Source organism: Vespa velutina, chromosome 17, assembly GCF_912470025.1.
Source record: "Vespa velutina chromosome 17, iVesVel2.1, whole genome shotgun sequence".
Lineage (NCBI taxonomy): Eukaryota > Metazoa > Arthropoda > Insecta > Hymenoptera > Vespidae > Vespa > Vespa velutina.
Window position 1 is genome coordinate 2,089,177 of NC_062204.1, and position 16,742 is coordinate 2,105,918.

Consider the following 16,742-nt stretch of genomic DNA (forward strand, 5'->3'; position numbering starts at 1 on the left):
CCACTACTGATTCTAATACAACAACGAATAATACTGATGAAAGTTTCCTTATTGATAGTACTACGAAAAACGTACAAGAGTTTTCTACCGAAGTTCCATCAGAACAGGTAGAGACAACACCGATCAGTTCAAAATCTGAAGAGGAAACTACTTTAACGGTGAACCTATCTGAAAATGAGATAGAATCAACTCCCATAAGCCCAACAACGATTACTAATACTGAAATTCTGGATGATAGTTTAGCCCTTAACGTAACACAAAACGAAATGGAATTCGTTCAGACAAATGATACGACAAGTTTTGAATTAGGAACGATGTTAGAAAATTTAGAGACTACTACTGCCACTGAATCTATCGAGAATGAAATAGGAACTATCGCGAATGAAGATTTTGAAAATATAACTGAGAGTTCTACAAGTATTACGCAGGACACAGAAACGACGACAGTTTCTACTGCTGATATTGAATTGACGACCCTCAGTTATGATTTTCAATCGACTACGGCCCAGACCCAGATAACTACCCCTATAGAAAGTATAGATATATCGATTTCATCCACCCCAAGTATGGTAACAGAATCATTGACAACAACCACTGTGATAAACGATGATCAATCGTCGATAACGACTCCTTTAGATATTGACAGTCAAACGTCTGTTAACCCAACAGAAACAACATTATCGTCTGAAAACTTCGAACTTTTGACCCAGTCGACTGTAACAAACGATAGCAGTAGTACTAATCTCGTTTCAACCGAGCCCATGTCAACCGTTACAGTAACAGAGCCCGCAGCTACAACGGAATTGGTAGCTAATAATGATGATATCACAACGAGCCAAACCCCTGAAATAATTATTACCGAAACCATAACAGAACCGGCTCTTGATCAATCGATCGATATCAACAGAACTAACCAAACAATTGAAATGACCTCGACGGAATTGATTGTTAACGATGCAGAGGTAACTACTAACTCACCCTTACTAACAAACGATACAGAATTATTGGATTTAACGAATATTACTGGGACTATCACCACTAACCAGGCAATCGAAACAACCACAACGATAATGCTCACAGACCCCCCATCATCGCCCATTGACTTCACGAACACCATTCCAACTGATATTGACCGTTTGCAGGATACTACGCCAACAACTGCCCAAGGGACGGCAGCCACAGGAACAATGCAATTCGATCAAACGAACGAAACCACCATCATTCCTAACATCATCACAGAGTCACCAACCACAACAACGTCAGACTCTTCCAATTCCTTGATCACTGAATCCTCTCCATCTGGCACATCAACTTCCATTGATACGACGACGTTAATAACGACAACGACGACGATGACGAGCACGACGAATACGGCGACGCAAACGATGACGACCATGACGACACCGGCATCATCATCAACTACCAATCGTCCACCTGATACTACTACAACTGCAATTGAGACTACGATGTCTACTACCACGCAATCTATTGAAGATAACATTGATATAAATGATAATCTGATATCAACTGAAGCATCAATGAGTACTACGAGCATTCCAACATCCACTACACCGTCCTCGGAAACGTCCAATTCAATATCAAGAATGGATACGAATATTGAAACGATGATGACGGATTCAACGACAGAAACAACATCGAGCACAGGATCGAGTTCAACGATTACGACTACGACTGCAGCGCCAATGACGACCATGTCTCAGACTATTCCGAGCATGCCTGCATTTTCATCCGTAACTCCTGTTACAACTCAAACAACTTTCACAACACCGTATCTGGGTCGATTCGGTGGTAGCAGATTAACTCCAGCGCCTAGATTTAGTCCTAGCTCGTCAACGAGAGTACCTTTAAGGGATTATCATGTATACGGGATATATCCTAATAAAACGATCGTCAGGAAACGTCCAGAGGATAATCTCATCGATGCTAGAAACGTTGACAGCCCATACGTAATATTTGGTATCTACCCTGATGGAAGATTGGTCCGGAAGTTCCCAAATGGCACGATCATACCAGATCCACCAAGCAATCCGGTTGAGGTTGTCTTTTCTCTTAGCACTACAACTACCACTAACAGGCCACCACCACCCGTGTTCTTTTATAACCAGGCTAACCAAGGCACTTTTAATCAATATCAAGCCCCGAACTATTATAATAATCGTAGACCCGTCGGCAACCCGATGACAAATGGTCAAAACTTTGGCACCGTTGATTTGGGACTTACTGGTAACGCGATCGGCGGATCAAACGGAGGTGGAGCCGATTTCTTGGGCCCACTTGGTACCCCTGGTAGCGTCGCGACCACAAATACAATGGTATCTCTATCCCACATATTAAAATTCGTTCATCATAAATCTATCAACGATCGTTAATAATTTTGCTCGGGATCAACATATCTTTCATATCTTTTCCATCCTATACGTAATGCGATGCTGCTGTTGTTTTTCTATAGAAATTTTCTTTCTTTCGTTTTTGTTTTGTTTTTTTCTTTTCTTTTCTTTTCTTTTGTGAAACGAATCAATATAAAAATATATCGGATGATCGAACAGCAGTGTCCATAAGTAATATACTAACGCTTATATTTAATTTCGACATAATTTCGCGGCTGGACTAATTAATAGTTTCCCAGTGTCATGATGATTAATTTCACTATCATTTGTCAAAAGTTTTGATGATCAAAATGACACTGTGAAAGCATGCCGTTGATAATTTTTAATCTTCATTCTTCTCTTATTTTCTTTCTGTATATAATAAGATTTCGAGCAATCGGATTTGATATTTTTAAAAATATATTCAATTTTTCCCATAGAACACCATGAGCCTCTTCCATCGTGAATATGATATTTAATTGACGTTCTATTTTCAACAGGCAAAGGTATCGAAACATGATGTCGAGTTATATAGAAACTTGTACATATTAGATTTTTTTTTTTGCGGGAGGGGCATGGCGGGCAGGAAGGGTGGGGGGAGGGGATTTCTTTTATCTTTATTTATTTATTTATTTATTTATTTATTTATTCACTTATTTATTTATTTATTTCTTTTTTTCTTTTCTTTTTTCCGGCACTTCTGTAAATATTTTTTGCACCCTCACGGCACACACTTTATTCACCTAATCACATAGAGTTCATATTTCGATATTTCTAATAGCTATGCTTGACATGATACGATGAATACTTTTGCCTCTGTTGATATATCTTTATCAAAAACTTATTAGCTTTCTTCATTTTTTTAGGGATCTCGAATAAATGGTATTAGCGGGGGCGGTCGTATCGTTCAAGATCGACAAAGGGATGAAGCTAGTAGGTCTAGGGAATCTGGAGGTCAACGTAATTCAGTTTATATTGGACAGGTAACCACAAAATTCAATTTATATTGGACAGGTAAACGCAAAGAAAGAAAGAAAAAAAAAAAAAGGAAAAGTAAACAGGAAAGTCAATTAAAATATGATAGGATTTGTTTCATTCGTGTTTCATCGAATTTTTTTTTTTTTTTTTTTTTTTTTTTATATATTCTTATAATTAACAGGATAGATTTGTTAATTATTGGACTAATGGTTCACCTAACACCGATCCACGTGTTGTCAGTGTCAACATAAATTCAGTTGCAGTAAGTAAAAGGGATGATGATGTTGGTTAAATGTCAATTAAAAAAATATTACATTAGAATAATAAAATTTTTCAATCTCAAAATAGAGTGCAGCAAACGTAGGACCAGCATCGAATTCAGGAATGGTACAATCCTTTGACAATTTATTGAACGGTCAATCTAATAATGGCCAGATAACAGCACCTCCAGGATTTCCATGGAGAGATCCTTTGGATCAGATATTTGGAATTACAACTAATTCCCCAGTAATAACCGCGTCGATTGCATCGAATACTTTGGTATAGAAAACTTGAAAGTAGCTTTATGATAACTGACGAGTTCAGTGTCTTAATGTTTCTTTTTCTTTTCTTTTTTTTTTTTTTTTTTATTTTATCAGGACGACTCCAACGATGGTAATTCAATGTTCGATGCACGTCCTGTAAGTCCTTTCGTAGAAGTTTTTACACCGGCTTCTGGTATCGTGTCTTCTTCTATCACCGCTGCAATGCCTACATCGACAATTACCACTGCAACAACTCCAGTATCAACAGCAAATGCTATCACTACAAATACGCCAGCTCCAACAACAACAACTATTACTACTATTACTACCACCACACCAGCTCCAACAACAACTACTACTACTACTTCTACTACTACTACTACTACTACTACTACCACACCAGCTCCAACAACAACAACTACTACTAGTACTACACCAGCTCCAACAACAACAACTACTACTACTACTACTACACCAGCTCCAACAACAACAACTACTACTACTACACCAGCTCCAACAACAACAACTACTCCTACTACTACAACTACGCCAGCTCCAACAACAACAACAACAATTACAACTACTCCAGTTCCAACGACAACAATCGCTACAACTACGCCAGCTCCAACAACAATTACCACAACGGAGGCTTTAATAACAAATAGTGTCATTCCTGAAATGGGAACGACACCATTTGGAATGTCCAATGATATCCCAATAAATATGCGAACACAAAATGCTTTTGGTACAACATTCGACGATCTTGCATTTTTGAACTCCCTTGTAAGTAAATTAAATCTTTTTTATTTCATTCAAAATCTTTCTTCCTTCATTTTAATAATAATAATAATAATAATAAAAGAATAGACAGATAGATAAATGCAATATCTTTTTAGTTACAGCCTAACGATGCACCAACTACGCAAAAAACTCTGAACGAAGTGGAAAAGATTTTAGCCAATAAGGTATAACATCTAACGATAAAAAATTATATAATATTTCAGATAATTTATCTAAATTTAAATATCATAAAAACGATAAACAACAAAGAAAGAAGGAAATAAAGAAAGAGAGAGAGAGAGAGAGAGAGAAAGAGAGGAAATGTTTAAATGGATTCTGTTTGGAAAGGCTAACACAGAACGATTACGTATGTAAGAGCAAAAACACAAGGTATAGGTATATGTATATATATATATATATATATATATATATATATATATATTTCCTAAGTCATCATTAACTAATAAAGCTGTGGAGTGCGCAAAGTGGATGGTAATTATCGTCCAGCTAATCGAGCGGTGCAGCTCGAGAAGCGAGAAACTTATAATGCAAGAACTCTCCTTTCACCATTTGCACAATCCTTATATCGTTCTTACTAACACCAACTTGAAATAATCCAAGTATTTATTTCCAGTGGATATTCTATAAAGTAGATATTTCCGATTCAATGTAACTCCTTTCTCGTGTTTTTCAAAAACTAAAATAAGAAATAATAACTCTGAATCATCGTAATATATGCAAAATATACTTTGTTTTTCAACTTAACAGCGTGATATCCTTAAAAAGGAAAGATATACATATACACACATATATATATATATATATATATATATATATATATATATATATATATATATATATATATATATATATATATGTAGATCATAAAACACTTATGACACGTATAATTATCAACGTATATAATTTTTTTTTTCTTTTCTTTCTTTTTTTTTTTTTTTCTACAGATCCTATCTCTTGCCCTGGGTAATGTCGGACCTACTCGTTCACCAAAAGCTATTCAATTGTCCAATGTATCCCCAAATACCGTACAACTGTCCTCGTCATCATCGTCGTTATCATCATCATCATCATCATCATTATCATCATCATTACCATTATCATCATCATCATCGGCACCGATAATCATCGACTTGTTACCATCCACCACGGTGAAACCTTCAACGAAACCTTCTACGTCAACCTCAAGATCATTTACAACGACGGAATCCGGAATTAATCGAAAAGTTCCTGTTAAAATCTCTGATCTATCGGCCAGTGCTCAAACTCACAGTGCTTCTGTGTCCAGTACCACAACTACAGCGCCTATTGTCGTTGTTACGGCAAAGTCCGTAAATACGAAACCTAAGAGCACAACTCCAGCCCCAGTTCAAGGTCTTGGTGCAAGCTTATTGCAAGCTCTATTTGGTGGAAATATTTTTGGTCCTTCTACCACGGCTAAACCATTGGCTAAAACTACAATTAAATCGACAATAAAAACAACGCCAAGTCGAATCGTTGAGATCACTCAAAGGCCTATTTCAGTGACCCAATCATATGTATCACCTAAAGTTGTCAACTTTTCTGATACTGTAGTTAACAATGTGAAAGAAACTACAGCAATGAAACCAATCATTAAAACAACGACAACGACGACGACGACACGTCCATTATTGAACAATCCTAATCCTAGATTGTCTAATGTCGTTAGTTCCTCAACTTATTCGCCCGAGGACGATGCTAAATTCTTATCAGCTCTGTTCAACGCTATTCAACAATCCGGTAAGATTTATTAAATTGATTAATTCGAATTCGAATTAATTTTTATTTGCTTTCTTTCTTTCTTTTTTATCCATTGTTTTTTTTCTTTTTTTTTTTTTTTCCTTTGACAGATACGAAGAATCAGAAACCAGTAACAACGCCGATACCAACGTCAATTCAAGACGACGAAGCTTTCCTTAGAGCGATTCTATTCGGTCAAGCTAAACTTCCAATGGTCAAAAGTACGTCCAATCCTGAAATCAGTAACGCGGCTCTCCTGGCGGCCCTATTGAAGGCCCAGGGCATTGAACCGTCGACCCCAGCTACAAATATTCGACAACAATTACAATTGGCCGTAAGTAAAATGAATTAGTTGTTGTCCGGTTTTTCTTTTTTATTTTTTTACTTTAGAAAAAAGTTACGAATCCTCTTCTTCTTCTTTTTATTTTTATTCGTTAAAGAGAACAAATATTTTTTTATTTGTTTACTTTTTTTATTTATTCAGAGCTTAAATAACAATCTCGTATCACTTCCACCGACAACGACGAGTACATCTAGACCTTATTCCACATCAACGAGTATTACTTCAAGGCCAACTAGTACGACGACAACGACGACGACGACGACGACGAGAAGACCAACGACTTCAAGGTCAAGGATAGTACAAACAACATGGTCACCTAGCTCGACTTATCCGCCGCCATTATTCAGTGGATTCTCCAATTTTGGCAATTCAGTTCAGGAATTACAAAATACTAATGGCGGATCAGCTAACGGGGGGGAAGGTGTTAGAAATCAAGTTGTTAACGTTGCCCTTGGTGCTACCAGAGCGTTCAGTCAGTTCCTTGGTGCTGCCATAACGGTAAAAATCATTTAATTATAATAATTTATTTATTTTCCTTCGATGGAGGAGAAAAGAAGTTTTTCTTTGCGCTATGTCGAAATTTCTCAAACTATTATTGAAAACAAATTACTTCCTTATGTACGACATTCTAAGCACGTTATTAATAGACTTTCTCGAGTTTACGATCTAAAACGCGTAGTTTTACGATTGAATGAAAATCATTAGGGATAGGTTGATCGTTTAGAATCACTCAATGGACACCTTTGACTCGTTTCGAAAGAATTTTCAAAACTGATATAAATGATTTCGTTGTGATTAATTTTTGTTTTTCTATATTTTTTTTTTTTTTTTTTTTTTTTTTTTTTTTTTTTCTTTTTTTTTCGAATATATTTATTTTCTTTCGAATTAATTTTTCAATGTAATCATTGACGTTATCTTTTTATTTTAAATATAAATATTAATATTACAGGATTGATTTTAAATATAATCAATGTTTATTAGAGGAATTTTTTTTTTTTTTTTTTTAATATTATTTATTAATAAAATCTTCAAACTTTGTCAAATAAAATTTATTTACAAATATACATATATATGTGTGTGTGTGTGTGTGTGTGTATTAATATTATAAATAACAATAATTATTTTATTATTAATTATTTATTACTATTATTATTATTATATTTTTTTTCTTTTTAGGGTGCAGCACAACAGTTGCAGTCGTTCGTAAGAAATGGCACAAGAATCGTTTCGGAGGTCGTTGGATAGAATTAAAGCGAAAGAAAAATTCCCTAGATAATCATCGATCGAAAACAATATTCGAATTTAGATCTATAACGAGTGATCTACAATCGAATGATAGATCAATGTTTTTAGATTCTTTCGATTATAACTCGCGAGAAATTTGTTCGACGAGAGTTCTACGATTATGGACGATAAAATATTTATATTTTATTTACTTAACTTATATTATTGGCAAAGTTAATCGTCGTCTCCTTTTTTTAGTCGTCTAGTAACTTTTCGTACTTCTTCTTTCTTTCTTTCTTTTCTTTTTTATTAAGGAAAAAAAAAGAGAGAAAGAGAAAAAGGGAGCCGATTTTTCGAGTCCTCTTTTGACTTCTCTCTCTCTCTCTTTTTTTTTTTATTTATTTTCTTCTTTTTTTTACAATTTTTCTTTCCTCTTTTTCCTTCTTTGCTTTCGTTTTTATTTCCTTCAATTTTTCTTCTTTTTTTTTTGCTTTTCCCTTCGAATAAAATGACAATCGTAAGAAAAAAAAAGACAGAGAGGGAGAGAGAGAGAGATAGAGAGAGAGAGAGAGAGAGAGAGAGAGATATAGTAAGAAAGAAAGAATAGAAAAAGAAAAAAAATTATGATGATAATAATATAATAGTATAATAATAATAATAATAATAATAATAATAATAATAATAATAATAATATTAATAATAATAATAATAATAATAATAATAATAATAATAATAACAACAATATAATAATAATAATAATAATAATAATAATAATAATAATAATAATAATCGGATAAGATAGAAAAAAAGGCAAAACGACGCTTTGCAAATGTTTCTAGGGTAAGGCCCATCATTTCTCTTTAGGCCCTTTTTTCATCACTCTCTTTTGGCTTTTACTTTATCTATAAGAGAATAGAGTATGGTCGTGCATGTACTGTTTGAGACATTTGTAACGTTCGTCGTAATTAACGTAATTAATCGCAAAGGTCGCATCTTGTCACGAGAGAGAGAGAGAGAGAGAGAGAGAGAGAGAGAGAGAGAGAGAGAGAGAGAGAGAGAGAGAGAGAGAGAGAGAGAGATGGATGAAGAAAGACGAGACGATTCGCGACGCGAGCTTTGTACTTAGCTCGAAGCTGAGGGCCACACACGAAGGTCGAATTAAAGGCGACTATGTACATGGTTCATGCTTGCTGAGAGAGATAGAGATAGATAGATAAATAGAGAGAGAAAGAGATAGAGAAAGATAAAGAGAGAGGAAGAGAGATGGTGGTAATTTAAGATACATTAAAGAGTAAGAAAAAGAGAGTGAGATATATAGGTAAATAAAAAGAGAAAGAAAAAGAGAAAGTGTGTTTGTGAGAGAGAGAGAGAAAGAGAGAATGAATGAGAGTGAGAAAGTATGAGAGAGAGAAAGAGGGAGAGAGAGAGAGAGAGAGAGAGAGAGAGAGAGAGGGAATGCCACCAGTATATATTTTTTCTGTTCCCTTCTTTTCTCTCTCTCTTTCTCTCTCTCTTTCTCTCTCTCTCTCTCTTTTTGTTTCTTTTAAATTTTATTTACTCTCAACATTTTTATATTTTTTTATTTTTCACTTTTGTTTATTTTATTCGTCTTTTTTTTTTTTTTTCTTGTCCTCTTTTTTTATACAGTACAATCGTGAACCCTTTGGACGATAGGATTTGTATTCTTTTTTATTTTTATATTTTTGTTTTTGTTTTTATTTTCTTAACTTTTTTCTTTTCTTTCTTTTTTTGTTCTTTTTTTTTTTTACTGTACAATAAAGCTAACAACTCTGGTTTATGGCGTTTTTGATAAATTTGTTTTGTTTCTTTTTCTTTTTTCTTTCTTCTACTTCTTATTTGATCCTTCATATTATCATTTCTTTTTTCTTTCTTTTTTCTTTTTTTTTTTTCATTTTTTTTTTAGAAATTTTGTTGTAGAAATCAGTATTTCGTTATTTTTTTTTTTTTAGTTGCTGTGATTTTTTTTTTTTATTACTGCTTTGTTAAGGCGCATGTGCGTATGCGTGCATGTATGTTTGTATGTGTGTGTGTGTGTGTTTGTGTGTTCTTTTTTATTTCTATTTTTTATTTCATAAAAAGAAGTTCTCTGTTATAGAGCTTATTAAGTGAACTATTTCTAATCTTAGAAATTAGAAATTCGATAACGATAGAGATTAGTAGTATTCAATTTAGTAGAATTAGTAATAGATGATAAATAATATATATATAAGAATTGAGAGACAGAATTTTGAATAAAATTAACCTGTATAGATTAAATAATAATAATAATAATAATCTAATAATCTAATCGTAGGAATTTTACATAAAAAGAATAATTTATAATGTTAATAATTTTTTTATTTTAATTTCATAAATGTTGAAACGAATCGATTAATAACTCTTCGATTTCCAATATTTGAATTATATAAACAATTATATAATACATTGATAATTCTTCTAATCTCACAATTATTTCAACTAATAATATCAATAATCCTTCGATTCTAATCTGTCTCTCTCTATCTCTCCGTCTCTCTCTCTCTCTCTCTCTCTCTCTCTCTCTCTCTCTCTCTCTCTCTCTCTCTCTCTCTCTCTCTCTCTCTATTTCCATCTCTATCTCTTTAAACTGCTAATCACATTCTAAGGACTAATTTAAATAATAAAAAAAAAAAAAAAAAAAAAAAAAAAGAAAAACTATTGAAATAAATTTCCAATTCTAATCTTGAAACATTTGGAACATGTTAAAAGGAAAGAAAAAATATATAAAAAGAAAAAAATATTATTAATTCCACATACGTATATAATTTTAATACTATTTAAACAAACATTAACACACACACACACACATATACACACATAAATATATATATATATACTCACATATGGGTATAGAAACTCGTACACGTTTACAATTCCTTTCTTTTTCTTTGTCTTTTTTTTTTTCTTTTTTTTTTTTTTTCATTCACGATTACATCTAAATTCATTTCGATCATTCAATCAATCATCCAGAAAGATTTCTATCGGTATCGTATAAATATCGCAGGAGGTAAGATACGTAAATGATTTGTTTCTTATAATCCATGATTTTAAATTCTATGACATCTAGGACTAGTGTGAATCAGGCCAGGTTTATTAATCATTTACAATGACGTATTTAACGGTCATTAAGGGGCCATTGGGGAGATAGGAGGAAGGAGTATTGACGAGCACGAGCAAGTTGAAAACTATCATGAAGAAGAAAAAAGAAGAATAAGAAGAAGAAGAAGAAGAAGAAGAAGTAGTAGTAGAAGTAGAAGAAGAAGAAAAGAAGAAGTAGAAGAAGAAGAGGAAGAAGAAAAAGAAAAGATCAGCAAAGACCTTTCTACCCTCTCCTCTTTCTCCTCCTAACCCCTTACCCCTTACTCCTCTTCCCCCCTTCTCCCCCTTCTTCCCTCTTTCTCTCTTCATGATGCTGAACTGACAGAAATAATTAATAGTTTTCAAAGCGATACTTTATAATCGTCGAGATATTTATAACCGCAAGATGCAATACATATTTCGTATATATATACATATATATATATATATATATATATATATATATATATATATATATATATATATATATATTTATAAGAAAACTAACGTGGCGAAGGATGGTTATGATTAATAGGGAAATCAATGATACCACAGGATATTATCGATCGACCTAGACGATAAGCTGGTATAATATGGTTAATTATTAATATTTTATAATCATATTGTTATTCATACGACATTTTAATAATTTCTATCTTTGTTTCGTGGCTGATTTAATTGAGAAAAACCGTCGGCTTTGTTCCTCCATTTTTTCTTCTTCTTTCTTTTTTTTTTTTTTTTCCTTTTTTTTTAATCCGTCCTTCGCAATGCACGCAGTTCATTTTTTGTTGTTGTTTTCTTTTTTTTTTTTTTTCTTTTTTGTCTCTTTTTATTTTCAATTTATCCCTTACAACAAACACTATGACGACGTATATGCCCTGATCTCAGAGAGATGCATTTGTATTAAATATGCGAAGACGTATTCTCAGAAAAAAAAAAAAAGAAAAAAGAAAAAAAAAATAAACGAACGCACATTTTCATAATTTTGATGAACAAAAATTTACGAATGAATAATTTCTTTTATATTATTATTATTTATTTATTTATTTAATTTTTTTTCCCGATACTATTCATTTTTTTTCTTCCCTTTTACACGCACTTATTAATTTACTCGTGCAAATGGATCTATAAATAAGTATACTTCGTACACCCTTATAAATAAATTTTTATAAAATGAAGACATTTGCACATTAGATTTACATATTAGATTTGCTTAGTATATTGAATTTGCAAATAAATTGAAAACTATATATACCATATATACGTTATATATGTTTATAAAAGAAATTTACGAATGGATATGTTTCATATGTGCGTACAAGTAAATTGAAGTGTGAATAAATGTTCATAAAAAAAAAAAAAAAAAAAAAAAAAAAAAAAAAAAAAAAAAAAAAAAAAAAAAAAAAAAAAAAAAAAAAAAAAAAAAAAACCTTATACTCACTTACGTAAGTAAATCTTGTAAACGAACAATCGTTCGTATGACGGATAAACTTTATGCTCTTGCTAAAAAAAGAAAAAAAAAAAAAAAAAAGAAGAAGAAAAAAAAATTAAACGAACGAATATACGCTTCCTAGTTGTTACAAATAAAATTTTACGCTTTAAAGAATAAATCTCAGTGATATTGAATAAACGATATCGAATAATCGCAAATAAAAATGAATATTCATAAATAGACAAAAGTTTGATGATTAAAATCTATATAAAATAAATAAACGTTCATGAGATTGGCATATATATGTTAAAGGATTTATAGAGATAAAATTAATCTGATTAAAAAAAAAAAAAAAAAAAAAAAAAATATATATATATATATATTTAAATCAAGAACTTTTACATATATCATTATTTAGAACTTTTACATATATCATAAAGATCGATATAAATAGATCACATATATCAGAAAATAAATACATAAAATAAATAAAGAAAGAAAGGAAGAAAAAAAAAAGAAAAGGATCGACATTTTTATCATCTTATAAACGTTCCATATAATATATATATATATTCCAATATATATATATATATATATGTATAAATATTTATTTCTTTTTTTTTCTTCTTTTTTCTCGTATTCTATACAAAGATATAAGAATCTTTTTTTTCTTTTTTTTTTTTTTTTTTTTTTTTTTGAACGAACGATTACTTATGGTCTGATATTTACTTCAAGGTCATCTTCGTAAGTACCCATCTTATTAGTTTATATAAGATGTTAACGTTACAATCACACGTTTGAAATACTCCACCCTGTACATACACACACACACAAACACACACACATATATATATATATATATGTATATATATATATTGAAAGTTACCTTGAGAAATAGTAATAAATTGAAGTATACAGCTTGCGTTCTACGCGTTCCACGATTGCCGTTCTCTTCGTTCTAACGAAAATCCCTGAAACGTACGTTTCGTACCGATAAATAACAAGAACTTTAACCGACAATGGCGAATCGAATCGTTTCTGTGAGTCGGCGGGCAGCCACATGCCACTCCATGGAGAGGAGCGCAGAGCAATTTAAATAAATTAACGGAGGGCAACCGGTCGTGTATGTATATGTATTTGTCTTGTTCATAGCAATAGTAGCAGCAGTAGTAGTAGTAGTAGTAGTAGTAGTAGTATTAATAGTAGTGGTGATGTATTAGTAATAGTAGTAGTAGTATCGTCATTGTTGTAGTTGTAATAGTATTCGGTACATCAGGTTAAAAGTGGTTGGTAAGAAGGATTGTAAGAGGGAAAAGGATGAAATGATACTTCTGAAAACACCCACTCGTGTTGGTTCTTTACACAAGTATATATAGGGATATTCATACTTAGGTATACTTCGGTTCGTTTGTTTGTTCGTTTGTTTGTTTGCTTGTTTTTCTTTTCTCTTTTTTCTTTTTTCTTTTTTCTTTTCTTCTTCTTCTTCTTCTTCAATTTTTGCCTCTTTGTTTATAGGTAATTAGGGAGGAATTGTACCAGGGAATGTTAAGAGTGAGAGAGAGAGAGAAAGAGAGAGAGAGAGAGAGAGAGAGAGAGAGAGAGAGAGAGAGAAAGAAAATTGTTGGGAATTTTTGTTGGTCTTAAGGAATTCGTTTTGAGTTTCCCAGAATGAAATAATTCAAATCTTTCTTTATCGTCGTCAATGTATTTATTGGTTTTGTTTTAAAATTTTTTTTTTTTGCTTTCTCTCTCTCTCTCTCTCTCTCTCTCTCTTTCTTCCTATTCTTTTCCTTTTCTTTTTTTTCTTTTTTTCTTTCTTTTTGTCTTGCCACGAGAAATTTGCAATTGGAAATATTCCTTCTTCCTTTTTTTTCCTTTTCTTTTCTCTTTTTTTTTCTTTTTTTTTTTTTTTTTTGAGAATTTTGAAATCTATTGAGGAAATTAAAATTGAAATCGTTGAATTCGATATATTCGGGTTTTTTTCTTTTTTTAATTTTCCCCTTTAACCCATTAGAATTTAATTGATATGAAATACTCGATGATAAATTGATTTCTTTTTTTTTCTTCCCTTTTTCTTTTTCTTTTTCTTTTTTTCTTCTCTGTTAAATTTCAAAATTCAATTGAGATCATATTTGTAAGAGAATTGCTTAGCGATTCGTTTAGTTCGATTTTTGTGATTTTTTTTTTTTAGATTTTTTCCGAATTTAAGCGTAATCTTTAAAAAAATTTCTAAAAGAATTCATCGGGTACTACAAATTCATCGTTAGTTGTTTCTATTTAGAATTTCATCAAAACATTTTGAAAATAATTCTTGACGAATTTATTAATTTGCTTTGATTAGCAATTTAAAAAATTCATTTGAGTAATTACGAAAACTTGTATTCTAATCAATACATAGATAAATTTTTTTTTTTTATAATAATTATTATAATAATTAGAGATTGTTTTAGGTAATGCAAAAAGAAAAAAAAAAAAAAAGAAAGAAACAAACAAAAAAAGCAGAGAAATCTTTGATGAATTTGTCGGTCATTTTTATACCTTTTTTTTCTTTTTTTTTTTTTTTTTTTTTTTTTCTTTTGAATTTATGAATTCATTCCGATGGACGAATGTCGAATTAGAATTCGATTTTGCGATGTAAATTATTTAAATTTAATATTCAATTATTACGATAATTCAAGTAAAATTTTTTATTAATTATTTTAAATCATAATTGGATTATTTATTACATATTTGATTTCAATAGATTTTATTATCTTTAATCCATCAAACTTTTGGAATAAATAAAATAATAATAAAATAATATTCTTCACACACATTAAATATATATATATATATTATTATAATAATAATAATAATATATATAATACATATTAAAAATATTGAAACAACAACAACAAAAAAATATATATATATTATAATATAGTAAATAATGAAATTACGTTTATAATCGTTCCTGCTATAATCAATAAGTTATATGATCACAATACGAACGATCGATCCTCGATCGAGACGTATCGTTTAAGAATGATCGAGAAGAATGGAAAATCAAGTAGATAAGCAAAAGCAAGAGTAGTATTATTATTAGTATTAGTGGTTCTTGGGTTTTTCCAATCAACTATTATATATTCCATATAATCTGATCATGATCATGATTATGCTCGTGATGACGATGATGATGATGATGATGATGATATTTTTAATATCAATGGTTAATAAACCACAAAAAGATATGAGATAAACATAGTCGTAGAATTAATTAAACATTCTTTCCTATGAGACATCGGATTCAAGAATATAACACTTGTATTATTTTAATTGAGTCTGGTTGCGCGCCGAGTTAAAAAAAAATTCTTTAACCTTTTTCAGGCAAAGCTAATGACACATCAGAATTCAACGCACAGAATTCTCTTTTTTCTTTTCTTTTCTCTTTTTTTCTATCTTGTTCTCTCTCTCTCGATCTCTCTCTGTCTCTTTATCATCAACACCATCAATATCAGTTGAGCAATTAAATGTATTTTATATATGAGGTGTCGTATATGTCGATCTTCTGACATCATAAAATCAACGATATATATATATATATATATATATATATATATATTTTATGTTTCAATATATTTAATATGTATTCCATACATATATATGTATATATTGTATATATGCATATATAAATTCATGAGATTATATTTGGAAGGATACTGTAAGTGAATTAATTTAAATCATATATATATATATATATATACGTATATAATAAAATATACATATTAAATAAAAAAAAAATATATATACATATAAAAAATACATATTAATTAAAAATTAAAAATATTGAAAGATAAAATATATATATATATATGTACATACATATACATATACATATATAAATAAATATTAAAGTTTAATGAATAAATATATAAACGTTGATAAATGAAATCGCACAAATAATATTCTTAAATAAAACATATTTATACAAAACATATATATATATATCGAAAATATTAGAAGACATTCCTCAAACCTAATTATTAATTTATATCATTTTTATCGATTGTTATCGAGCGATCGATGTGTTAAATAAATGTCCGATATAAAATATTACGATTTATTTTAGAATAAACGGATAACTTTTAAAGCAACCAGTAGATATACCATTGCCAATGGAAGAAAATAATTTATGACAA

The 16,742-nt window shown here is 30.6% G+C and overlaps 1 protein-coding gene across 4 annotated transcripts in view; it reads left to right on the forward strand.

Moving 5' to 3' along the window:
* The window catches only part of LOC124955041 (mucin-22-like), a 60,022-nt gene extending 51,787 nt beyond the window's left edge, over positions 1–8,235 (forward strand). For 3 of the 4 annotated variants that reach the window (XM_047508871.1, XM_047508870.1, XM_047508873.1), the window contains 10 exons: positions 1,143–2,333; positions 3,254–3,370; positions 3,547–3,627; positions 3,714–3,905; positions 4,004–4,672; positions 4,786–4,854; positions 5,635–6,448; positions 6,559–6,782; positions 6,933–7,289; positions 7,968–8,235. In XM_047508871.1, coding sequence (XP_047364827.1) covers positions 1,143–2,333; positions 3,254–3,370; positions 3,547–3,627; positions 3,714–3,905; positions 4,004–4,672; positions 4,786–4,854; positions 5,635–6,448; positions 6,559–6,782; positions 6,933–7,289; positions 7,968–8,036 — 3,783 coding nt within the window. In that variant the 3' untranslated portion in view covers positions 8,037–8,235. The remainder of the gene's footprint in view (positions 1–1,142; positions 2,334–3,253; positions 3,371–3,546; positions 3,628–3,713; positions 3,906–4,003; positions 4,673–4,785; positions 4,855–5,634; positions 6,449–6,558; positions 6,783–6,932; positions 7,290–7,967) is intronic. The other variant, XM_047508874.1, reaches the window with a different exon arrangement.
* Positions 8,236–16,742: the final 8,507 nt, after the last annotated feature.